The sequence below is a fragment of the Loxodonta africana genome, chromosome 21, assembly GCF_030014295.1.
Source record: "Loxodonta africana isolate mLoxAfr1 chromosome 21, mLoxAfr1.hap2, whole genome shotgun sequence".
Classification (NCBI taxonomy): domain Eukaryota; kingdom Metazoa; phylum Chordata; class Mammalia; order Proboscidea; family Elephantidae; genus Loxodonta; species Loxodonta africana.
Genome location: NC_087362.1, coordinates 76,494,694 through 76,520,480, shown reverse-complemented (window position 1 = coordinate 76,520,480; position 25,787 = coordinate 76,494,694). Strand labels below are relative to the sequence as shown.

The 25,787-nt window shown below is 47.5% G+C and overlaps 1 protein-coding gene across 4 annotated transcripts in view; it reads left to right on the top strand.

Moving 5' to 3' along the window:
* The window catches only part of N4BP1 (NEDD4 binding protein 1), a 69,315-nt gene extending 49,039 nt beyond the window's left edge, over positions 1-20,276 (top strand). The window contains exons 2-7 of one of the 4 annotated variants that reach the window (XM_064274140.1): positions 484-2,153; positions 10,074-10,204; positions 11,956-12,052; positions 14,597-14,704; positions 17,330-17,437; positions 19,212-20,275. In XM_064274140.1, the coding sequence (XP_064130210.1) occupies positions 484-2,153; positions 10,074-10,204; positions 11,956-12,052; positions 14,597-14,704; positions 17,330-17,437; positions 19,212-19,560 (2,463 nt within the window). In that variant the 3' untranslated portion in view covers positions 19,561-20,275. The other 3 variants (XM_064274142.1, XM_064274143.1, XM_064274141.1) reach the window with 3 other exon arrangements.
* The last annotated feature ends 5,511 nt before the right edge of the window (positions 20,277-25,787 follow it).

Sequence of the window (25,787 nt, the reverse complement as noted above, 5' to 3'; positions counted from 1 at the left end):
AACCAAGGCTCGTTCTCAAGTAGGTGATTTGATTAATAGCTTGTCTCTTAATGATGCCGTAGTAGCGATAAAGGACGGACGGCACAGCAGAGGTGTTTCTCCTTCGTAGAAGTAAGCCTAGGGCCGTAGTAGGGATAAAGGACGGACGGCACAGCAGAGGTGTTTCTCCTTCGTAGAAGTAAGCCTAGTCTTGTGATCCTCCACTGTGCAGCTGGGCAGACCCTTAGGATCACATGGCAAGGTACAGAATTGAGAATTTACAAATACCTGTGGTTAGATTTAGATACAAACGTTTCAGTTCCTCTGAAGACAATTAAGCAGCTTACTTTAAATCTTTTATTTAAAACATGGCATTGTTCCCAAAGTTACAAACATGATTTTGATTTTTGTAAAATCCGCTTGACATTTGTGAGTACGTGAGTAACGTGATGTGCTGTAAGGAGCTTCTGTAAATTGGTCTAATTTCTTACTGTCTCTTCACAGGAATATATTAAAGGAATCTGTGAACCCGAACTAGAAGAAAGAGAGTGTTACCCCAAAGCCATGCACTGCATTTTTGTTGGGGCACAGAGCCTGTTTCTGAAGAGCTTGATTCAGGATACCTGTGCCGACCTCTGCATTCTGGACATTGGTCTTGTTGGCATCAGAGGGAGTGCCGAGGCCGTGGTCATGGCGAGGAGTCACATTCAGCAGTTTGTAAAGCTCTTTGAGAATAATGAGAACCTACCCAGCAGTCACAAGGAATCAGAGGTGAAAAGGGAATTTAAACAATTCGTTGAAGCCCGAGCAGACAATTATACCATGGACTTGTTGATTTTGCCCACTTCCTTGAAAAAAGAACTTTTGACTCTCACACAGGGTGAGGAGAATCTGTTTGAAACAGCAAATGATGGTGTTACTGAAGTGAGAGATTCTAAACAGACAGAGTTTACACAGAATGCTGCAGTGGGGCTGAATATTTCCAGAGATGAAATTGTTTTGCAGGAAGATGCCAGAAATAAAGCTGGCACTCCTGTTTCTGAGCTTACAAAACAAATGGACACAGTCTTTGCCAGTTCGCCCGATGAACTTTTTGTTCCAGTAAACGGCCTCCCCCCAGATGAAGAGGCGCTTTCCAAAGACAGAATTTGTCACAAAAGGAGATCTTCTGATTCTGAAGAAAGACATACCAAGAAGCAGTTTTCTTTGGAAAACGTTCAAGAGGAGGAGCTTTTACGTGACGGTAAGACATCAGCCAGCAGTGTAATCATTGACCTGTCTGGTTCTCCTGATTCCGAACATTTAAGTCCAGATGGAAAAGACACTACTGAGGAAATGGAATACAACATCCTCGTAAACTTTTTTAAAACCATGGGCTATTCCCAGGAAATTGTTGAAAAGGCCATTAGGGAATTTGGGCCATCTGCTGAACCGTTGCTGCTCTTAGAGGAGATTGAGAAAGAAAACAAAAGGATCCAGGAAGACAGAGAAGTTTCACCTGGTGCTCTGCACCCAGAGACCAACAAAACCAAAAACAAAGGTGTCTGCAGCAGCGTAAGTGAGCTTACGGTGGATTCCACTCCAAAGAAGACGCAGACTCAGACGCAGCAAAATACAGTAGAAAAAGTTTCTCAGCTACTGTTCAAAGTGGAATCAAAACCATGTACCTCAAATTGCAAAACTGATACTTTCAGAACAGTGCCGACAGAACAGAAACAAACCTGGGGTTCAAACCAGAGCTACACTTGTAACGCAGACCTTGAAACTGATGGCCCTGCACCCTCTGTCACCCCGTCAAGCCCCAAAGAAGCGGTCAGTTTTGTTTCAAGGGGAGCTTCAGGTCATCAGCCCAGAATTCCAGTTCTGCAGCCCCAGGCAGAGCCCTTCCTTCCAAACAACACCAAATCTGCCTGTGGCGGCCGTTCAGGGTGTGGCAGCTCCCCGGCTAAGCCCAGCTGTCCAGCCCTTTCTCCACCCATGCGGCTGCCCCAGCCACCACCTTCGGTTGCTGATGCGAGGCTGGCAGGACTGTCCGATCACGTTGATTCCTCAGTTACAGGGGTTCAGAGGTTTCGAGATACTCTGAAAGTCCCCTACAAGCTGGAATTAAAAAACGAGCCAGGGAGAGTGGATTTGAAGCACATCGTTATAGACGGGAGCAACGTCGCAATCACGTAAGTCCACTCTGCACATTACCTTATCATTTTAAATGGGGCTGTAGCCAGTGTCTCAGAATGACATGTGTTTATAGGAACTACCCTTTGCATCTGTCCTTGATCTACAGCCTTACCTGGATGGGAGGGGGGGTAGGGGAACTAATCTACAGCTTTACCTGGATGGGTGGGTGGGGGGCAGCTGGTCTACGGCCTTACCTGGATGGGGGGGAGCTGATCTACAGCCTTATCTGGATGGTGGGGGGGGGGGCAGCTGGTCTACAGCCTTACCTGGATGGGAGGGGGGGGAGGGGGAACTAATCTACAGCCTTACCTGGATGGGTGGGTTGGGGGCAGCTGGTCTACAGCCTTACCTGGATGGTGGCAGCTGGTCGGGAAGGCTTTGTCATACCATCTTCCAGAGCTGTGAACAGTGCTTCACCCTGCTGCCCTTCTAAGCCAGAGATGATAGAAAATTCAGCTCTTCACGCTGCATTGCCCAATGATAAGCAGTATAGAGATTTCAAATCATTAGATTCCTGATAACTGTGAATACCACTAGGCTCTGAGTATGAGCATGGAGCTCAAGGTAAAAAAGCCTTTTTTCTGGCAGAATGGGCCCGGTCTCTGGCCATGAGTGTGCAGTGTGTGTGGTGCTGATAGGTGAGCTGTGTTTCCCTAACGTTTCTGCTGGCAGGTGAAAGCAGCTTCTATTCTAATGAAATCAGTCTGTTTGAGCTCTGTTGTGGGCTTCTACTCTTACTGAAGTTGTGTATATTAGTTTTTAATAAAAAGAGTTAAACAGGTGCTAAGAAGCCTCTCTTGGGATCCCTCTTACGATTCTGATTTTACACCTGTGGTGTGGTATTGGGTTTCTTCTCTAGGGGCAGTTTGATATAGTGGTTAGGGAGAGTGTGAGAGTGATGTCCGAAGCTTCAACCCACTGTGGACCCACTGTTGGAACTTGAGCGGGTACCTTAACCCTTGTGAGTTTTAGTTTCCAAGTACGGTTTGTCATGACATTGCAGCAGCTGCGGAGTGAAGCCTGCTGACTTGGAAGACACCTTCAAGCTCTAGTAGCCACAGATCAAGAAAAGGAGCACTAGGCGTGGGCAAGGAAGACATTGCCAAACCTTAGAAAAGTTCACCTGAACTGCTGAGTTTCTGTGTGGCCTCTCTCCGAGGACTTTTACAAGATTCGTTAATGCCAAAGTTTTTAGGAATACTGGGTGGGGTTGAAAAGTAAATCTTACAGAAATACAGTAAGACCTGCATAAGCTGGAACCTCTGTAAGGAGGAAACCTGTCAGAGAAGGAACACCCAAACACTTTCCACTAAAACATAGAAAAGTGGTAAGACTGCACCCTGTCAAAGGTGGAATACTTGTGAGACCTGGAAAAATGAGGCAGTCCTGTTGCGTTCCAGCTCTCACAGGTTTCACTGTATATAAGCGCTTATTATATGTTTTTTTATTTATTGTCTTTTTCGTCTTTTATTGTGAGACTTTACAAATACACAAGACATAGCAGTACAATGAATCGCACGTGCTCATCACCAAACTTAAAGTTAGCAGCTCATGGCCATTCTTGTTCCATCTGCACCCTGCCTACTGTCTTTCCCTGCGTTATTCTGAGGGAAATCTCAGTTTTATCATTTCATTCAAGATACTGTAGTATACATTTCTAAAAATATAAGGACTCGTTTTTTATGTTTTGAATGAATTACTGATTCTGTGTTTTGCTGTTAAGAAAATACTGGCATTTCAAATGTTAAAGTTTGAAGACAGGTGGTAAAAAGTACGTAATACACTCGTTTGTCTGCATTTCCAAACGATACTGTTTATTGTCATTTCGCTTAGGGTTTCTCAGCTGTTGGGGGAAACCCAGCGAATGGTCCACAGCTGCGTAGCACTAAAGTAAAAACGCAAAATGCCATTTCAGTCAGCCACATTTCAAGCCCAGTGCCTATTCCTCGTTAGGATTTCTTGAGCCAAATGGTGATATAAAATTTATGTCATGATTGTAATAGTATTCCTTTTTTGCTTTCCTATATGTGGAAAGATTTTCCAAATTCCTGTTCAAAGGATAAGAAAAGCAAATTAGCATAGAATGACCAGTGATAATGACACTTTAGAAAACTGTTTTGGATGATAGCTAGTGTTTCTCAGAAGTCACAGGTGGAATTTGGAGTGGCATGGTCCATCCTTGGCGGGTGTTTTGCATATCTAGTCTGTCCCACTTTGCCAGCGGTCCCCTCCCAACCCCAGTCACAGCGACACCCAGGTGCTTGTCTCCTGTCAGCCCCTAGGGTACTGCACCATCTCTTTTGAAAACCACTGAATCAGTGCACTAAGGCAAAACACAAGCTGTGATAGAACGTTCTTCAGTTTTTTGGAAAACTGTCTATTTGGTGGCATAGTGGTTAAGTGCTATGGCTGCTAAGTAAAAGGTCGGCAGTTCGAATCTGCCAGGTGCTCCTTGGAAACTCTATGGGGCAGTTCTGTTCTGTTCTATAGAGTCGCTATGAGTCAGAATCGACTCAACGGCACTGGGTTTGGTTTTTTGGTTTGGGTCTGTTTTAGAGGGATTTGAATTTTCTTTAAATTCCAAGATGTCTCGGTGTAAAAGCAGCACTTCTGCCAAAAGGTGGGTTTCCCTAAGAAGACAGCATTTGAGGAAAGTATCCTTTGTTTATTAACCCTTATTCGGAATAAATTACTTCAGTATTAGTCTGAACTAGACTAGACTGTGAATTCCACGAAGGGGGGTAATCCGTATCTGCTGTGTTCACTGAACTGCCCCCAGCGTCTATGGCGCCTGGCGCATGCTAGACGTCAGTGAAGGTGTATTGAACGAATGAGTGAACTGAAGACTTAAAGAAGACTGTGTTTTTTAATGTGACTTTTCACCACTCATTTGCAACTTAATGGTTGCTGTTCCAGTGAACAATTTAGATTAAGTTTTAATTGAGGCCATGTGTTTAATTTAGCAAATACTTGGAATCTTCAAGCTGGAATACCTATTATGTAGCAGGCACTGCACTTTATTATTCTTAGAAGTGTAATCTGCACCCCAATTTTGGGAGGTAAAAATTATACATAATTGAAATGGAGGACCAGAAAGGCTTAAACACCTTACCCAAGGTCACACAGATAGGAGATTTGAGCACACAGTGTCTGACACCAAAGCCACCACACACCCCGCCTCCTCTCACAGAAGCTGAGGTAGATTTTCAGGCCTTGGCAACACTGGGTTCCTTAAGCACTGCTGAGCAGACCTCACGCATTTGACCCAGCTGGTTGAGGAAGTAGTCAGAAGGAAACTAGAGCTTTTAAGCAGTAGGATCTGCTGGTTTGAACCTCACCCTAGCAACCCAAGCCCACCCATCCCTGGCTTTCCGCAAAGCCTTCGTTTATTTGTCTGCCCAGCTTGAGATCTGCGGCTCACACATACCTGTGAGAACTTCCAAAACACCCTACTGCCTGCTGTTGAGTGTGTACACATCTACCCGGCTTTCCCCTCATCACTGTGGGTGAGTCAAATGATGAGTGAATGGAAACTGCTTGTGGTGTATGGCTAGACAGCACGGTGCTGGCCGGATAACACGTGGGCTGTCAGTCCGAAACTTCAGCGGAAGAACACCTGACTTCTCGGCTTGACAATTTTCCGTGTAAATGAGATTTGCCCCTTATTTGCCAGAACTATTTTTCTAAATCAGGGTTACATGGCTATTTTTAAGTGGAGGCTATAGAAGGAAATTCCTCTTTCCTGGGTAGCTCAGAAAGGGTTTTCACTTTTTCACTGCCCTGTCTGTTTCTGACTGCTGTGATTTTCATCAGGGATCTCCTGTACTGTGAACACTTTTACTGCCTACTAGACTGCCTGGTAGGATATGGAAAACAGGCAGGTGATGCAAATTGTTACCTGTTGTACGGAATGTGTATCTCCTGAGAGCCTGCAGACCTGGCCTCCCAGGCCTACTACCATTAGTCTGCTGTCACGCATTTGAGGCTGGGAGCCCGGAGCTTTAGCCTTCCAGGAGTAGAGCAGTGTTGGGGTATGTGAGCGTGTGTGTGTGCGTGTGTGTGTGTATACTTTGAAGCAGAACCGTTGGTGTAGGTTTACCTGTCAACTAGCTGCTCTGGTTTGATTGCAGAGGGGGTGGGAAGCAGTGATGATGAAGCAGATTCTGCAGAGCCAGGATGTTGGGATTGAAGGAGGAGGAGTCCTTGGTGGACCCGCTGCATTGTTTTGAGGACAAAGATTTGGCTCCACTGATGTTTTTCTGTAGTTTTATGTTCTGGGTAAAATCTCTGGGTTCTCCAGAATTTCGAACAGCTGGTTTGACCCCCAGCACTGCTCTAGAGACTTTTCAGGGCATCAAAACTGGTATCTTATTGCTGAAGATAACGCTTCTCGGGGTATCAAAACTGGTATCAAAAATTAGAGCTTGTGCTTCTAGCGATAGAAACCGCATTCCCTCCTCGCTCAGCTTGCTGTCTGAGGTGGCAGAACGTCACCACGTCGGCATTTCCCTCCATTGTCCACAGTGACCTGGTGGGATGGAACTGGATGCCCTGCCTCGGGCTCTGGCGGACACTGGCTCTGGGTAGGCCAGGCCTTGCTGGTAAGCAATTAGAATGATGGATGATGTGGTCTTTTTAAAACTTACAAAGGAGAGAAAAGTCCCCGCTCCAAAAAAACTACCCCCACTCGTTATTCCAGTAACAAATGTCATCTAGTTACATTCTTGCCCTTAGGGGCAGGTTAGTCAATAAGCAAGGTAAGCACCCATTCCCTTGTGCTTACTTACTACTCTGTAGTGATCACTTTGATGTGACGTGGTGAAACCCACGTGAAGTTGTTCACTACAGATTAGTAAGTAAGCACACATAAACCTTGCTTATTGGATAATCTGCCCCTGCTTGCCATATTTGAATGCTTTTAGATAAGTAAATCTGCTACCAAATGACTTCATCAAGAGTGGGTTTGTATAGAACTACCAGATGATACACGAGACCTATCCAGAGGCAGGCCGGGACAGAAACTTGTTGAATGGACACAAGAAATCCAGGGTAGAAAGGGGAAGTGTGCCGTCACATTACAGGGATTGCAGCTAGTGTCACATAACAATATGTGTGTACAATTTGTATCAGAAATTAACTCAAGCTATAAACTTTCATCTAAAGCACAATTAAAAAAAAAAAAAGAGTGGGTTTGTGTAATTGTGTGTGTTTTCTGGGTCTAGCAGCTGCCTGGCAGTCTCTTAGTGGTTCACTGAAAAGAAAGCAGGCTTTAGCATCTAGAAGGAGGTGTCTCTAAGCAGCTGTTCTGAGTCATTGTGTTAGATGTCAGTCAGGTGTCCAGTCCATTCTTGCTCTCAAGGGACATAGATGAGTTGGGCTGACTATTGTGGGTAGTGGGAAGGGCACTGGCCGAGGAGCGAGGAAGCCCATGTCTGATCCTCCACTCACCGGCTGTGCAGCCTGGGGCCAGTTGCTGTGCCTCTCAGTGCTTCCTTCTTGTTCTCTAACAGGAATCTCAGTTCCATTCCTCCTCCACTGGCCTTTGAGGTACTGTGGTGCACAGTACAGGATAAGAAGTCAGAGGACAGGAAGGGAGGTAACCGTGAGCACCTGTGTCTGGAGAAAGCTTCACAGAAGAAGCGGGGCTAGAATTGAGCCCTGAAGGGATTTGAAGAGAGAGCAAGGGGAAGGCACAAGACCACCAAGCACAAATTGAAGGCAGTGTGAGAAAAAGGCCAAGACCAGCAGGAGTGACATGCCAAGACTACCTGGCCCAAACCAAGAGGGTGTTGACTCATGGTCGTGGCCAGATCCCTTCTGAGTGGTCAGATGTGGAGGGGCTATGAAGTCAGGTGGAGGACTTGTCTAGAAGAACAATACTGTTGATCAAATTCCCTGTCTTGGTCATCTAGTGCTGCTGTAGCAGAAATACCACAAGTGGATGGCTTTAACAAGGAGAAGTTTATTCTCTCACAGTCCAGTAGGCTAGAAGTCCAAATTCAGGGCGCCAGCTCCAGGGGAAGGCTATCTCTCTGTCAGCTCTGGAGGAAGGTCCTTGACATCAGTCCTCCCTTGGTCTGGGAGCATCTCAGCGCAGGAACCTCAGGTCCAAAGGATGCACTCTGCTCCCGGTGCTACTTTCTTGGTGGTATGAGTTCCCCATGCCTCTCTGTTTCTCTCTTTTACATATCAAAAGATACTGACTTAGGACACTATCTAGTAGGTCTCATCAATATAACTGCCACTAAGTAGGAATCGACTCGATGGCACTGGGACTGGTTAATCCATCTTATTACATCATAGCGATAGGATTTACAACACATGGGGAAATCACGTCAGATGACAAAACGGTAGACAGCCACACAATACTGGGAATCATGGCCTAGCCAGGTTGACAGATATTTTGGGGGGACATGATTCAATCCATGACAGACCCTCTAGCTGGAGTTTGCAGGGTGGCTCGGAATCAGAAGAGCCTGGATTTGACTTTGGGGCATGTCGTGCCTGAGTTGGTAGAACTTTCATGTGAAATAAATAACCAGGAAGCAGTTTGAGGTGTGGACCAGAGGTGGAGAGAAGACACCGTCATGGGAACATCGGTGATCACTGAAGCAGTGAAATAGACTTTGCTGATCTCATAAATTATAGCATCACAGTTTGGGATTTTGGTCTTTTCTTTTTCATTCCAATAGCCGTGGGTAGTAACACTGACAGTTGGATTACCACCTGCAGAGTTTCTAAAACTTTTTTTTTTTTTTACTTCTGGAGAATAAATTTTAAATACTTTCCTAGTGTCTTCTGAAATTGTCACCAGATCTTTCGCTAGAGGGAGCATTTTTTAACCTTCTAGACAAGGGGCTACAAACTCTGGGCCAGATGTGGCCCACCACCCATTCTTATAAATACAGAACGCAGCCACACTCACCTATTTACAACTGTCTGTGCTTGCTTTTGGAGCCCTGGTGGCGCAGTGGTTAAGAGCTCAGCTGCTAACCAAAAGATGGGCAGTTCAAGTCCACCAGCCGCGGCTTGGAATCCCCGTGGGGCAGTTCTGCTCTGTCCTACAGGGTTGCTATGAGTCGGAGTCAGCTTGACAGCAATGTGTTTTTGGCGCCTGCCTTGACCCTGCAAGGCAAGGGTGAGTGGCTGCCGTAGAGACCTGTGGCCTGTGCCTGGCCCTGTTCTCTGCTAGTCCCTGCTTGCTGATGGATTGATTGATTTTCCCCTCTGCTTTCTGCTTCCTTCAACGAAACCACCCACCCTGGTCCCCAGTTAGTTTCATTGGAGTCCTGTCCTCAGCTTGTTTTCTGTGAGATGTGAAGCGGGCAGGTTTCCCCAGTCCCCAGAGAGGGGACAGGGCCTCCTGGAGCTGGAGGAAGCAGCGGCCACTTGGAAGTTGTGGTGGTCACGTCACATCTTGTCTCTTGCCTTCCACGTAGGCAAGCAGAGGGAGTAGTCGTGATCACAGCTGCTAAATTGTTTCTGCTTCAGCAACAGGTTTCTAAGGAAGAGTCGCAAAGGATTGTTGGAAGCCAGTGACTAGGCAGGACTTGAAAACAGTCCTTTTCCCCAATAGATGGGCTCCTTATTTAAGAAAATCAAAGTGCGATAGACAAGCATTACCTAGCACAAGGCTCAAACTGCCTTCTGTCACGAAAGCACACCCAGTTAATTAATCAGAATCCAAGAGAAACGGTACAACGGTCTTAAGAACTGCATCACCGCCTGCAGTGGGTTCTGTCTCGGCTTTATAAAGCAGCAGACCGTGTGCTTTAATGCCAGAAAATGTAAAAACAGTTTAAAGGAGATTGTCTTCTAATTTTTTGTTGTATCTGTGTGGGTTTTACTTTCACTTTTTCTTGATGAAACTCAATATGCTTTAAACGTGCTTAACTGAAATTCTTGTTTTCTTACAGCCATGGTTTGAAGAAGTTTTTCTCTTGTCGTGGAATCGCCATTGCAGTTGAGTACTTTTGGAAGCTTGGCAACAGAAACATCACTGTATTTGTCCCTCAGTGGAGAACAAGGCGGGATCCGAACATCACAGGTGAAGCCGACGGGTTTGTCCAGAGTCCTGGTTAGATGTTTAATGAGTTGGTTTATCATTGCAACACATACTACTGAGAATAGAACCATGTGCCAAGGTAGCAGCTTTAAAAAAAAAAAAAATTATAAATCAGTTGTAGCCAGTAATTGCTATTTGTTAAATCTCCCCTGTACTTTAACTTCCACGATTTTTCACTGATATTGTGAGAATTATAAGAAAGCTCAGTTGAAGAGAGACTGTTGGAGCGTCAGACGTGTGGGGGAAGGCTGGAAAGTTCTCACAGTTGTCAGTACAGAAAGATAGAGTTCACTGTGTGTCATAAAAAATCTCTCTTTTGGCTGCTTTAAAAAGTAAATATCTCTTTCCATTATGCTGGGCTTCTGACTGTTTAGATAGTATTTTTTTAAATGGTTCCTTGGTAAAATTTGCTTTCCTCAGGTAGTATATCTCTTTAACAGTCTGTTTAACAGCTTAATGTAAATCATTTCTTTTAACTGGTGGTAAATAGCCGAGTTGCAGGCCACACTCAAAAGGTTTGACCTTATTGTGAATCATGATCCGTTCCAGAGAAACTCAAGATTGTTTCCGTCTCAGGTGGTAAGAAGACAGGTGGAAGGGCTGTGACAGGCACCTAACATATCAGAGTTACCAGGAGTAAAGGTAGACGGGCCAGATGAGCAGAGGACTCACCTGGCATGGTGAACAGCAAGTGAAACTGAGTCACTACCAACCAACCAACCAACCAACCCAGTGCCATCGAGTCGATTCCAACTCATAGCAGCTGTATAGGACAGAGGAGAACTGCCCCGTAGTTTCCAAGGAGCACCTGGCAGATTTGAACTGCCGACCCTTTGGTTAGCAGCCATAGCACTTAACCGCTACACCACCAGGGTTTCCACGTAGTCACTAGTGAGGTGGAAATGGTAGACCAAACATTTCCCAAAGTAGTCCCAGCTTCCCTCATTGTAGACAGCATGTTTGTCCCAACAGAAGGTAATTGGGAAGTGAGACAGATACACTCATTTTGTGGCTATTTTTGCACTTGGATCCCTGATAAAGTCCTGCATTCCATGTATTCTTGTAGCTCTAGCACCAGGTAACGCAGTATCGGGGCATTTCAGCTCTGGTCAGTGGTGGTTCCACAGCAGGGAATGCAAATGTGGGACTTGCCGGCCCTGAGCTTTTAGCTGGTTTTGGCCCTTACTGGTTTTCAAAAATGTGGCTTCGGCCCCCCTTTCTCCTCTGTTACTCCCCACCCCCATGAGAATCAGTAAATGTTTGTACAGATGACTAAGAGGGCTTGGGTAGCCAGTCAGCTGGAGGGAGATTTTTACAGCCTTGGGTTGGGGCTGAGCAGATTGCCCTACCTACCGCCTCTGCTAGGGATGCTCTTCCCTGTTCCCGCCCCGCCCTCTCCTGGCAACTCTTGCCATCGCTCTGTTGGTCCTCTACTGCTTGTAATATGGCCTGGAAATACATGTTTATGGTTTTCTTTTCTTAAGCAAATGAATTGAACCTTTTTATGTTTAAAAAATAGCTAGTCAGTTACACATTGTGTTTGCTTTAGTGTGGGCCTTGCTTGTTTTTTTTTTTTCTTCCCAGTGAGTTAGTAAAATTGAGTCTTCTTGAGTTGATAGAGTGAAGGTTTTCCACATCCCTCCAGGTGAAACATTTGGGTGTACTTTCATTTACTTAAACGCCTGGGAAGATAGCCTTGTTCTGAATGTGTGTTCAACTTATTCCATGAACAGAACAACACTTCTTAACCCAGCTCCAGGAGCTTGGAATATTATCTTTAACTCCTGCACGGATGGTCTTTGGAGAAAGAATTGCTTCTCATGATGACAGGTATGAAAGGCCGTTCCCTTTTCAAGGTGGGTGTGGGGTGGTAAGGAGCCAACCACCTGCTCCAGTGGGCAGTCTGGGCCTACACTTTTCTTTTTACTTATTTATCTATTTACCTATTTATTTATTTATTGTGACCCACACTTTTAAAGGACTTACTTGATTCAGGGATTGAGAATCTTAATATTTATACAAATGAGGGTTGTATGTTCAACCATCTTTGCTGCATGGGTTTAGGAACAAAAAAAATGCTGTTGAGTTTTTGTTTTTTTAATAAAACATGGCCGAGAATCTGTGAGTAAATGCATAACCTTGTAGTCTTTTTTGGTGCATGCTAAAAGTAAAGTAATGTTTGTATTTTGGCCTAGCTTGTCTCCATGCAGTAGCCTTAAACTTTATCTCCTGGTCTCTTTTTGGCCAGGGACTCAGTCTGTCATATTAATGCCTGGGCCCTCAGTGTTTTTTCTACATGTAGGATGGTCTCAGCCAATCCTGGTGTGACAGGAGCGAGCTGCATCCCTTAGATTGGTATGTCACTTAGAAGGCAGGTGCCTTTGAGAAATAAGCTGTAGTCTGCACTTCACGTTTTTCTAGACACTCTGCCAAGCTCCAGCCAGTCCAAGGTGCAGAGCCAGGTCTCAGGGACATGGATAATGCAGACATGCCTCCTTCCCTAAGGAATTGTGCACTGGGGGAGAAGGCAAACACACAGATATGTCATGGAGGGAGCATTGCTGTGGTTGAGGAAGAGAAGCATCAGGACTCATTTTTTAACCCTCCTCCAGTTGTGTGAAGTCACTAGTAGCCAGTCTACCAGCATCTGGAACATACATGGTGGCTGCTTGTCCTCTCCTCGTTTACTCTGTTTGCTTTCTGGCCTGTGGCACTTGCAGCCCCCCTGGCCTTTCTGCCTCCGTGCCCCACCACAGCTCCCTCCACAAAGATAAGTCAGTTTTGCTTGTAAGCCCAGCTAGTGGATGATAGGTAGGTCAGAGACGAGAAGAGGGGCTTGGTGCGGAGGGGAACTTGGGGTGACAGCAGACATTTATGCAGCAAAAGGTCCACAGGGCCTTCTCCCTCATAGCCCCTGCACTTCTCCAGGCTGGGATGAGACCAGATCTAATAGGGAGAGTGGGGACCAGATCTCATAGGGAGAGTCAGGACCAGATGTGATAGGGAGAGTGGGGGCCAGATCTCATAGGGAGAGTGGGGGCCAGATCTCATAGGGAGAGTGGGGACCAGATCTCACAGGGAGAGTCGGGACCAGATGTGATAGGGAGAGTGGGGGCCAGATGTAATAGGGAGGATGGGGGTGAGATCTGATAGGGAGAGTGGGGATCAGATCTCGTAGGGAGAGCGGGGACCAGGTCTGATAGGGAGAGCGGGGACCAGGTCTGATAGGGAGAGCGGGGACCAGGTCTGATAAGGGAGAGTTGGGGAGGTGACAGGAGAGCTCAGCAGGAAGAAGCTGAGGGAGAACAGTGCGTGGACAGGGACCAGGGTGAGAAAGTTCTGGGAGTCTGGGATGGAAGGGCACCTCTTGCTCCAGGCCTCTGATACAGGCCCCAGGAGTGCTCAGGTAGAAAAGCAGGTACCCCTGGGCTCACGAGGAACCTTCAGGTCCTCTACCGCCACAGCTTTGTTCTCACAGCAGCAGAACTGGATTCCTGTGCAGTTAGAAGTTATTTGTAGAATGCCCAGTAGTAAACCCAAGGAGCTAAATCCTACTACTTTGCCAGGTTTTCTAATGTCTCCGAAACTAACGAGGTGTACTTTTTTAAATCCCCTGTAAGTATTCGCTACCAGTAATAAAATCAGTTGTTTACACTTTGAATTTCAGTGATTCTTAGTTTATTGTTTCATTATCTTTGTCTACATTGCCTTAGACAAATGGGGTCATCCTAAAGGATTAAAACCCACACTAGCCTCGCAAATCTCTCGTTCATTAAGAGGATTTGAATATGAATAATTTCCAGCAATAAAATAGAATTCCTCTTTAATGCTTCGTTCTTACCCTTTTTCACCACTGTGTGTCCTTTCATAATGTGCATTTAAATGGACCTATAACTTAGGCTAAACGGCAGTTCTACACACCTGTTCTTAAGTCAGAGCAGAAAATGCCAAAAAAGAACTGAAAGGCTAACTTCACCAGCAGCAAATCTTAGCACCATAGTACTGCAGCCTGGCAACCAAAAACTGGATAGGCCGTCAGCTGTATTTCTATTCTTTGCTCTGGACCTCAGGCATTGTCTTCTTACCTCTATTTATTAATAATATGACATTCCTAGAAAAACATATAAATTACAGCTGAGATCATAAAATGAGGACTTCATTGAATTTGGGGATACCAGGCCCCCTTGGATGATCACACTAGTCATCTCAGAGGCATTCAGCTTTTTGATGGATCCTCTGTTGGCAGGCGCTTAACTTTTCCGCCTTCCCACCTTGGTTAAGTTTCTTGGCGATTTTCCCGTGGAGAAGAAATCCTTCTGTTTTCCTGTGAACTAGTGTGTCTAAGCCACCGTAACCTCTTTTCTCTTACCATAGGTTTCTTCTGCACTTAGCAGACAAAACTGGTGGCATAATTGTAACAAATGATAACTTCAGAGAATTTGTGACCGAGTCAGTCTCTTGGAGAGAAATTATTACGAAAAGGTAATATTTTCTTCTTTGTCTTGGTCAAAAATGCTTTGTTGTTATTTTTTTCTTTTCGTTTTGCGTGTATTTTGTCCACCTTGATCTGCAGAAGGCAGTATGAGGGACCATAAGAATTTAAGGTGCCTTAAGAATTTGCCCTCAGTCAGTCCATAGGATACTCGGCTCCTCTGGGTGAGTGGGAGAAAGCAGCACAAAGCAGCAAAGCCAGTGAGTGATTCATGGACTCTTGGGTGCTGACCCTGTTCTGTTTTTTTTTTTTTGAATCGGATGCTAGTCACAGGGTTGTGTTCAGTTTGTATAAACTTACCAAGCTATACACATAGGGTAGTCCCTAGGTGGTGCAAACAGTTAACACACTCTGCTGCTAACAGATAGGTTGCAGGTTCAAGTCCACCCAGAGCCATGTTGGAAGAAAGGCCTGGCAATCTACTTCTGGAAAATCAGCCCTTGAAAGCACTGTGGAGCACAATTCTCTGACACACATGCGGTTGCCATGAGTCAGAGCGGACTGGACGGCCGCTGGTGTGGTGAGGGTGTCATGCCCACGTGGTATCTCCTAGGGGATCAGCGGAGCCTCTGGGAACAGGAGGCACATTGTTGTGACCCAGTTAACTCTGTAAAGCGTGTGACGGAGCAGAAGTCTCCTCCTCACCTGGCCCTGCCTGATGCCCGGACAACCGTGGCAAGCCGTCAGGCCTCCATACCTTGCTGCACTGAGCCTTAGCTTTAATGATAACTAACAGGTTCCAGCAAGAGGATAGGACCAAAGTCAATATGCCGATTGAGTTTTCACTTCTCACGCGGGTGCGGGGGTGGTATTTCTACTTTTTAATATCCATTGGCTTTTCTTGTGCTGTTTGTAGTCATAGTTTAGTCATCTATATTGAAAATGCATTTGAATGTCATCCGAAATAACAAAGGAAAGAGTTGAGCATTCTCACTGTAAGTTTTTATTTGTGGTGATACTACAAATGTGTCCAGCTGTTGAAAACTGTTTTAAGGTCAGTAAATACTGGCTTCCAGGGCTTTTTGTTAACAAGCGTCACCTGACCAGTTACTTAAAAGGCAGTGGTCTACGGTGGTGCCAGGTATAAGTCATACAATGCCACAAACCTTAAAACATAAAACAAATAGACCTCAGGCCAAGTATAAGTCAAACGAATTATTTACCTCTGTTGGGGTCTCACAGTTGCTCTTTGTCTGGTATTTATATTTTGCTAAATCATTAGAAGATCTTTAGAACATGATTCTCTGCTATAAATACCCAGGTGAGATTTAATTACTGTATACATTTTGACCCATATGCTATTAAAAAGCTGATGTTGATAGCTGAACCAAAAATTGGCATTTGACCTTCTGGACACATTTAACCAGTCATTAATCTTCCCGGACCAGGCAGCCAGGTGGCACAGATGGTTAAGTGTGGGACTAACTGAAAGGTTGGCGGTTCGGGCCCACCCAGAGGCGCCTTGGAAGACAGGCCTGACGATCTGCTTCTGGAAGGTCACAGTCTTGAAAACCCTGTGGAGTAGTTGTGCTCTGCACACAGGGTTGCCGTGAGTCAGAACTGCCTCAGCGCCAACTAACAGCAACAACCTTCCAGTACGTGTTTCCATCAGGTTTTTGCTGTGGGCTTGTTGTCAGTATTTATTGAACATTCACCTTTATGCACATAGGGTTTAAATGCAGTCAAGACTCAGTTCTCAAACCAACCCACTGCGTTCAGAGTTCACAAAAGCAAGTCAGAATCTGGGGCCTAGGCAACAACACAGCCTCTTGGACTTTTTTCTTTTTTTGCATTTTCCCCAGACTTGATATGGAATGCCCTACTGATCCTAGATTTTCCTTCTTCATCTGTCATGTTTTTTTTTTTTTTTTAAAGACCATCCTCAGTTTGCTCACAGACACATTAATTACCCGTTTCATCCAAAAATTGAACCCTTTTGAGCACCTTTTGTGTCCTAAGCTGACAATCATTTTTCAAAATTATATTGAAAGATATATGAGAAGAAACTGTTTGCCAAGTCCAGATAAACATCGGAAAGGCTCACTACACCTACTCTTTATATATCGACTCTCTTGTTATCCAACATTTGGCATTTATGACAGTAGTGAAAAATCTACAGTCTGATTATTTTGCACATTAATAACATACATCTGGCAGCAACGAATGCTGAGGTGTGAGACAAGGATAACACTGGCTGTGATGGTTAAGGTTATGTGTCCACTTGGCTGCATGGTTCTCAGTGGTTTGGCAGTTAGTAATGATGAAATTTGGCAGTTATGTAATGATGTAGTCATCTTCCATTTTGTGATCTGATATAGTCATCCTCCATTTTCACATAACAACCTGGCGTTTGGAACCTACCCATGTCAATAAGTGAGGAGTGGGTGTATAAGGAATGTGAAGGCCAACTGATCCAGTTCCTTACTCTACTGTGTTTGTATCTAAAAGAGAGAAACTAAAATGGTTTAACACGAGTGGTTTTTTACCCATGAGGAAATTAAGCAATTTCAGAATTCATAGGCAGACATTCGCTTTTGAATTGGATGGTACTTTGAGATACTCTCAGTTCGTGTAACAGTAAAGACTTAGTGTTGTGATCATTCTCTGTGTTATAGGTTGCTTCAGTATACTTTTGTCGGGGACATATTTATGGTTCCTGATGATCCCCTGGGAAGAACTGGACCTCGGTTAGAAGAATTTCTTCGGAAGGAAGTCTTCCTTAGGTATTTCCTTTTTCTGATTATATTTAAAAGTGTACTTCAGTTCTTTGTGTTTTAGTTGAAAGTGCTGTCTTTGAAGACTAAAAATGGCGTTTTGTTTTTAAAAAAAGAAAAAAACCCTTAAAATTAGAACTGATGTATGTGGAAGCTAATCAAGCAGGCACCCCAGAAGACCAGATTTTCAGCTGTGGTCCCTGTGCTTTCAGTCCTACGAGAGGATGAGGAGCGGAGCATTTTGTGGGTCTAAAAAGAGGGACTTTCCAAGCTAGATGCTCACTTATTGGCAAATGCCACTTAGTTATTATGTGAATATCTTCTTATATGCACTTTCCAGAGTCATTTGATTTGAATGTGTTAATTAATTTATTAATACCAAGAACCATCATTTACCTTCTGTTGCCACTGAGTTGAGAAGCCAGTATTCCGTGTTTATCTGGAATTTGATTGTTTAGGTTTTGTTTCTTTTATTTTAGCTTAGAGGGTTTGTTTTTTTGTTTGTTTTTGTACAATCACATTGTTAGTTTTTTCTGTTTTCAGAATTCTCAGGTAATGGGCACGGTTATCTTAGATAACCTGGCTAGCAAACCATATAACCTAGTGACAGGCCCTTTTAAAATGAAATCAAGCTGCACCGTGTTTACTTCCCAGCAGACATTTGCAGGGGATGTTGGGGGTTTAAACTGAGAGGAAGATGCTCAGCTTGCAGCTTTTAAGGCGGTGAGACCAGACAGCTGATGGCTTCTATCTGTAACAGGATCCCTTGGGGTTCTGGGTGTGAATTCAGTGGTGGGTGGTGGCAGGGATGGGTTCTTCCCAGAAGAGTCTTCTACAGAGGAGACCAGCATGAGTCCTGCTCCCTGGTCTTGGGACTCATTTCTCCTTCGAGCATTTGGGTTGTATTGCACAGGCAGGAATTAATTCCCAAAGGTCATGCTTCTCTATCCACCAAGAGAGTGACAGCCCCTTTTCAACAACTGGATGTCAGTATATCTTGTTTTTCTTCCAAACATCTTAACTTGGCAGCCTTTGTGGAAGGTCACAGCCCAGGGGCTCAGCTTGATGGAAAAGAGCTCTGGCTCCGTGGCCTCCTGAGCAGCCTCAGTTCTACCTGCCTTTCCTTTATTCACCTGATGGCTCTTTTTGAAGGTGTTCACTAAGTGCCTGAGGAGTTAGTGACATATCATCATTCCCCATCCCCCCACCCCCCAACCTTAAGAGTATTAAACTATTGAGGTTGGAAATGTGCTCAGTTGTCAGCCAGATTCAACAAGGGGTCTCTGGAAGAGTGTGCATGCCCAGGCACACACGTTTACACACTCATGTTCAGAAAGGTTGTGGTCACTGACCCAGAGCTGGCGGGGGGTGGGGGCAGCCTGTGAGTCCATGCCCCCCTGCCCAGATTGAGCCCCTTGTTCTAATGTCTGTCAGCCAGAGCCACGCACAGAGTCAGCATCTCCAGGAGAGTGAGAACCTGTTGCCCATGTTTTATGAAAGCTGCCCAGGTAATTGATTTAGAAAAACACCAGGCAGACCTCAGGGTGGGGCCAGCTCATGAAGAGCTGTCATTCCTTCTCACAACCCATCTAGAGACGGTGATGGTGAAGCCCTCGCAGACCCCTGCACGGGCGGCCGACCTCACCACCTCCACTCTACGTGATCTTGTAGCTGGTCACAGATGCCAAGAGAGGCCCCCGCGCCCACAAGCTGAGCACGTGTTTTCCATGGCTTTCTCGTTTGTCTTATAACCGGGTTCACCAGCACTCGCTTCCATTCGCAGAGATATGCAGCCCCTACTCAAAGCCCTGCCAAGTGTGGGCGTGTTTGACCCCAGCTTCAGAGTCCCTGGCATCCAGGCAGCCAGCACCAGCCACCAGCCTCCAGCCCGGATTCAGGGAGCCCTTCCAAGCCACTGGCTTCCTCAGCAGCCCCACTTCACCCTCCTTCCGAACATCCAGCAGAACCTGCCTGGGCCAGCCCAGAGGTCTTCTGTGGAAACCAGCCAGCTGAGGGAAGCCCTCCTGAAGATCTTCCCTGACTCCGAGCAGAGACTGAAAATCGACCAGATTTTGGTGGCCCACCCGTACATGAAAGATCTGAACGCGCTGTCTGCCATGGTGTTGGATTGAAGGGGGTGTTGCAGCGGCGTCGGGAAGCCAGAGCTCAGGGCTGACTGATAGAACCCCAGCCAGTGTCTGTACCAGATGGGAAATAACATAATGTGAAGATGCCTGTTTCCCAGTGTACACGCTGTTGGACCGCATAGAACAAACCATGTTTTGTGTATAAAAACCCGGGGTTTCAGAACCAGCGTTTTTCTATATATAAACTATGCTGCTGTTACAGAGTTACCATTTTCTGTAAAAGGAAAGTCCACATTTTCTGCCTGTTCAGAATTGTTTAATAGCAATTTACTCTCAAGTGTATTTACATTTTTATGTTTTTTAAACTATTTTCCTTAAAGCTAAAGATATTGACAAATGGATATGATTAGCCTTTCTAAATAAAAAAGAAAAAAAAACAGAGTTGCTTTCTTAACGAAAGCAAGACCTCTTAAAGTATATTTTCTGAGCTGAGTCTGTCACGTCCACTAACATGCAGTGTGCTCGCCCCCAGCCCCCTGACCCTCAGCCCTGTAGTTGGGGGTGGCAGGAGTTGGGGGAGCCTTCATTTGGGCCCCATTTGTGAGAGTGGACCAGAGGCGCCACTAGATGGCACTTTGTGCCTGTTTGTTGTTAATGCCCAGGGCAGAGTTAGGCTCACAGAATACCAGAGCTCACGAAGGCCAGCCCTTTTTCTCCTTCCACTCACCACAGGAGGGAGCTGAGCTTAGCCTGCTCACCAGACTCACCCACGGTGGGGCGGGGGGGAGGGGGGGCGGGAGGCAGCGCACAGCTGCGGGGACCCCGCCCAGTGCTCTGACTACCCACCAGCTGAGGCCCCACCCCTGACCTGACTCTAGAAGCCCTGACTTTGCCTCTGAAGACAGGATGGGTGCACGGAAGTGCTGTGAGGAACCCCACCGTTGTGGTAATGGGGTGTCCACAACCACGGAAGCCATCCTGGTGTTGAGTTTGTGCCGCTTTGCCAAAAACTGTTTTTTTATTCTCGAGGATGACCCAAGCCAATAAGCTGCACTGGTAGCTTCCGTGGGGACCCCAAGGCCCCGTATTTATTTCCCCACCTGTCTCTTCAGTGTCCTCCAAAGCAGCCTTTCTGTGAGTTTCCTCAAAGTTCATACCTTTAGTGTCGGCTGTGTTTCAGCATTGCCCAGATTCCCATCGGTGAAGCTCTCTTCCTGGGTGATTCTTGACATTTTTACTGTTACCTGGACCTTCAAAGGGCTTTGTATGTTGTACTTATTCTGTCCCCAGGATGCTCACGGCCAGGTTCACATCTGTCCCGTGGATCATGTCTCCCAGCCCCCAGAAACAGTGGCTGAGAACCCAGTGCCGTCAGTGTTGGTTGCTCTTCACGTGAAGGGACTGTGTTGGCCACCAGCAGAGCTGGGTTGGGGGCCCAGGATGCTCCCCACAGGACCCTGTGCTTCGGTCGTGCGTTCTGTGGGATGCCGTGAAGGTACATCTTAGTGTGAGCTAGTGGTCAGCTTTCGCTTCGGGGTAGGCTGCCCACGTCACCTAGCTCCAGGCTGTGGATGTGGAAGACGTGAGGCAGCCAGGGAGGTGACTTCCATCACGGCCCCCAGTCGTGTCAGCTTCAGAGCCGGATGTTTTAAAAAGCACAGCGGAGGTGTAAGGCTGTCTTGCGGTGATTGTGACCTTCCAGTTCAAGGTTTGTCCTGCAGCCCCACCAGTCCAGCATGTCTCCTGTTTTAGAGAAAGGGCAGGAGACTCGCCTTGGCTGAGGCGTGGGTCTCTGGAAGCGAGCTGAGCTGCCACTAATGCCAGGTTTAGCTGGCAAGGTTGAGGGGCTCAGGAGTTTCGTAGGCTCCAGAAGTGACTTGACCAGTGACCTGTAAGTTACGTGGCCTTTGGGCTCTTAGTATGGTCTCTGAGAGAGCAGCCTGCCCTTCCTTATCCTCGGGTGTGGGAGGGCAGGACGCAGGAGACCGGGAGGGAGGAATACAGAAAACGTGAATTATTCATCTTTATAATCAACTATGATCAAATGTAGTCAGATTTAATATTTAAAAGCGCACGTATCAAACGTGTAGAAACAAGTTGTTACCTGCCCTCAGCCTCTGCAGTGTTGATGCTAACTAGGTGTCTGATGCTGCCTGGTTCTGTAAATGATGGCGCGGGCGCTCTGCGTCCTGATTTCATGGCCTTCCTGTGAAGTAGGTGGCAGGGCGGAGATGCCATCATCGTCCAGTGGACGAGGCACCATGCTCAGACAGGCAGTCCACGTAAGTAGCTGGGGGAGCTGGGCTGTTCCCAGGCCGCCGGCTGCCTCCTGTGAGAGAAAAGAGACTCGTTGGACAGGGTGGTGGGTCAGCATTGCTGAGCAGGCTCAGCTGTGCCATCAGGTACTCAGGCCTGTTGTTGCTGCTGATAGGAGGGAGAGGAGGGATAGGGTCCTGCCACATAGGACTTGTGGCCCATGAAGGAGGATGCCACAATGCACACACAGAAGTACGGCTCCCCACTGTACCCCCGCCCCCACACCAACTACAGAAAGTAGCTCCAGGTACTGGGCCCGCTGAAGATGGGCCGGGTGCCCTCGCTCCTCGGACCCTAGCCTCCGCCTTTCCCCCAGCACTTCTTGTCCTCCCCCGTCCTTCCCTGCCGTGTCCGTGAGCCCGTCTGTCCTCTCAGCTCCTGACCATGATATGTTCAGCCCATAGCCTCTGGCTGGCCCCTGCCACTTCATTATCTACCTCTCCATTACTGTGCTCCATATATTTCAGATCATTTGGATTTTTCGAAAACCTGATTTCCTTTAAGAATCACCTCTGTTCGTGGCTAACACTTCCCCCTCCTCTTCCCACTTGTCATGCCCCAGTTTGCAAACCTGGTGTCCCCGTGGAATTAGTCTAGGAAGGTCCTCAGTGCCAGGTTCAGGGGCATCTCGTCTCGGTGTCCACCTCCGCAGCCGCAGCGTTGGTCTCGTTTTGTACTAGACATTCTTCATTTCTTTTCTCTTACCTCCAGGCCAGTCCTCGGCTCCTTCCCTTCTCAGCAGGTGACTCCCAAACTAGACCAGGAGGACGGGGGGAGGAGAGGTCCTGATGAAAATGCAGATTCCCCTGGGATACTTATTCACAGCCCACCTGGGAATCTGCGGCTTCAGCAGCTTGGGGGCTGGGGGTAGGTGATTCCCACACGGGTGGTCCATGGGCCCCATTTTGCCTCTCTCTCTGTTCCTTAACTGCCCTGTCCCCCTTTGCAGTGACTTCTGAGCCCAAGCCCAGCCCTGCCCTCCAGGAATGCATTTCCAGCTCAGCCTGGGGGCTCTCTGGATCCTCAGACCCCCTCTCCAGACCCCAGCCTCACCTCCCTCTCCTCTCCCATCCCACCCTGTGAAGCCTCCTTTGTCCCCCCTCTGAGCACCAGTCTTGACCCATCAGCCCACCTGGGCCCCAGCTCTTCTGTCTCCATGCCAGACTCCAGGCTGCTGCCAGCTCTACCTTCCAGAAACATCTCTCTGACTCTGTTAGCCACCGCATCACGTTCAGGCTCCCCTGAGTTCCATGTCCATGGCCATCCACCTCGTACAGCCCCCTACCCCGCCCCCCCCCGCCCCCCCGCCCCGCTACATTGCGGCCACATAGATCTCTTTGCCTGACCTCAGCTAGAAACACCTTCCCTGCGGAGGCCCAGTCCTGAGTCCTCTGCATCCTTGCCCAGGGCTTCTGACTCGCAGCTGTCCACACTTTTCCGTGACCCACACCGCTTTGTGTCCTGCTTTCAGCACTGGCTGCCAAGGCTGGCACACTGCAGCTGACTGTGCTGTGTCTTACTCGCCTTCTAGACTGTGAGCTCCTCATGGGCAGGGACCGTCTGTGATTGCTCTTTGCATTTCCCGTGGCACCCAGCACAATGTCTTGCACTTAGTAGGTGCTCAATAAATGTCTGTTTAGTCACACTCGAGGATGGTGCTTCCTTGACTGCGGCATCCGTCAGCTCCACCCAGTGAGACCATCAGCAATCAGGTTTTCTGCCTCCGAGCCAGGTAGCCCTTAACTCTGGGGTGGTAGACCTCAGGTGGGGTGTCCAGCTAGCTCTCCATTCTCCCTTCTCTGAAAGGCTTCAACACACACCGTCTAGGCGGGCGGGTCAGAGATGGGCCCCGGCTGCAGGTGGAGCCAACCATTGCACTTGGACTTCCTGGCCCCAAGTTGGTCAGGGGTGGACACCGGGCCCAAGCGAGGCCAATCAGAGTTATTCCTTGGGATTTTTTCCCCTCTGGTGGTGGGAGTTGGGGGCTGTTTCCTGCCTTGAGGGGAGGCTGGTCTGTGATAAGAGAGGAGCAGGAGCCTAAGAGAAGGATTTCTGGTGCATTTGAGTTCCAGGTTCCAGTGTGGAACCTCATGGCGCCCATGCCCTTCCTCAGATGTCAAGATGCCCAGCGTTCTAACACACCCCTTTTGCTTCAGCTAGTTCTAGCTGAGAGGAGCCCTGGTGGTGCAGGGATTCAGCACTCAGCTGCTAAGCAACAGCTCAGTAGTTTGAACCCACCAGGCGCTCTGTGGGAGGAAGATGTGGCCGCCTGCTTCCATAAAGATTTACAGCCTTGGAAACGCTATGGACAGTTCTACTCTGGGTCGCTATGAGTCAGAATCGACTGCACAGTAGTGGGTGTAGTTCCATTTGGGTTTACGTCACTTGAAATCAAGTCTTGAGTAGAAGTGTATTACTACCTGTCTTAGGCTGGGTTCTCTTAGAGAAGCAAAAACTAATAAAGTGTATAAATATGGAAAGATTTATATCAAGGAAATGGCTTACGTGGTTGTAGAGGCTTGACTGTCCCAAGTCTGTGGGTCAGGAAAGAGGCTTCTCCTGATTCACATAACTGCAGGGGCTGGTGAACCCAAGATCAGCAAGTCAGAGAGCAGGGCTCTTGCTTAGAGGCTGCGAACATCCGTGAATCCCAAGATCACAGGTAAGCTGCTAGCCCAAGTCCCAGGAACCAGAGGTAGGCGAATATGAGCCATCTGCAGGATCCAGGAGCAAAAAGCCCGCAAGCCTTGCCAGAACGTCCAGTTTATATTCAGTGCAGGCCCACGCCCAAGGAAACTCCCTTTTGACTGATTGGCTGCTCACAGCAGATACATCATGAGGGTGATCACATTATACAGTTGTCAAAACCCTGAGAAACACAGCCCAGCCAAGTTGACCGTCACACAGTCCTTAGCAAGGACTTGAAGATTGAATGTGTCCCATCCATCTAATCTTTAGAAAGGCCCCAAAGACTCGTGCGGACAAAGCTTTAGAAGCGTTCATCTCAGCCAGAAAATAGCGTAAGAGCCAGACAGTTTCTGAGTAACTGGAGCCTTTCCCCTTCCCTTCCCCTCAGAACGCCCGCCCACCCCACCCCCTCCATCCGCAGTTTCCTGCTGCTGGTTTTCCTTCTCAGCGTCGTCCTCTCAAGGTTGGGGCTTAAATTCTTTGCTCAGTTCCTAGCTGGGCAGAGAGCAGCTCTGTTCATTTAGAGCTTGACCTTCCTTTCCATTCATCCCCGTTTCCTCACCTGTATGAGTAGGTATGATATGGTATAACAACAATAAAGGTCTAACAGTAGTTCCTACTTGGGGCTTGCTGTGAGGAAGGAATGCATTAACGCCATGAAGTGCCCAGAACAGTCCCTGGCACAGAGCCCATTCAGTGCTCTACTCCTGACTGTGGCTCTAAGCAGCAGCCTGTGGACACTTAGGGACTGGCCACCTCCCTGACGGACCTCACACATCTACTGACCAGTGGCTCAGAGGTCTCATCCTGCAGTCTCTCCTCTGTCCTCCCACTGACCCAAAGAGTGGATGGCGGGGGTGGGGGGATGCTTAGTGAGTTCTTTCCCCTTCCGCAGAGCCTCCATTATCTGGGAGGGCGTTGCTCTTTTACAAGCTGGTGACCCGAGAGCCCCTCAGGTGTCATCTGTAGAGAGGGAACCAGAGGGAAGCTGGCAGAGACGCTGCCGCCAGCAGGGTGCCCGGGAAACCTGATGCCGACAGCTAACGTGCGTGCCAGGCATGGTTCATGTCATCCACGCAGCAACCTTGCAAGGTAAGTACTGCTAGGATCCCTGTTTTACAGAGGAGGAAACTGAGGCACAGAGACATGCAGGTCTCCAAGCAGATGTGTCCAGGCTTCAGGATTTGAGCTACACAGGGCCATTCCACCACCCCCAAAAGCAAAGCTGCCCAGAAGTGACTCAGCAGCCAGGACGGTGCCCAAGATGG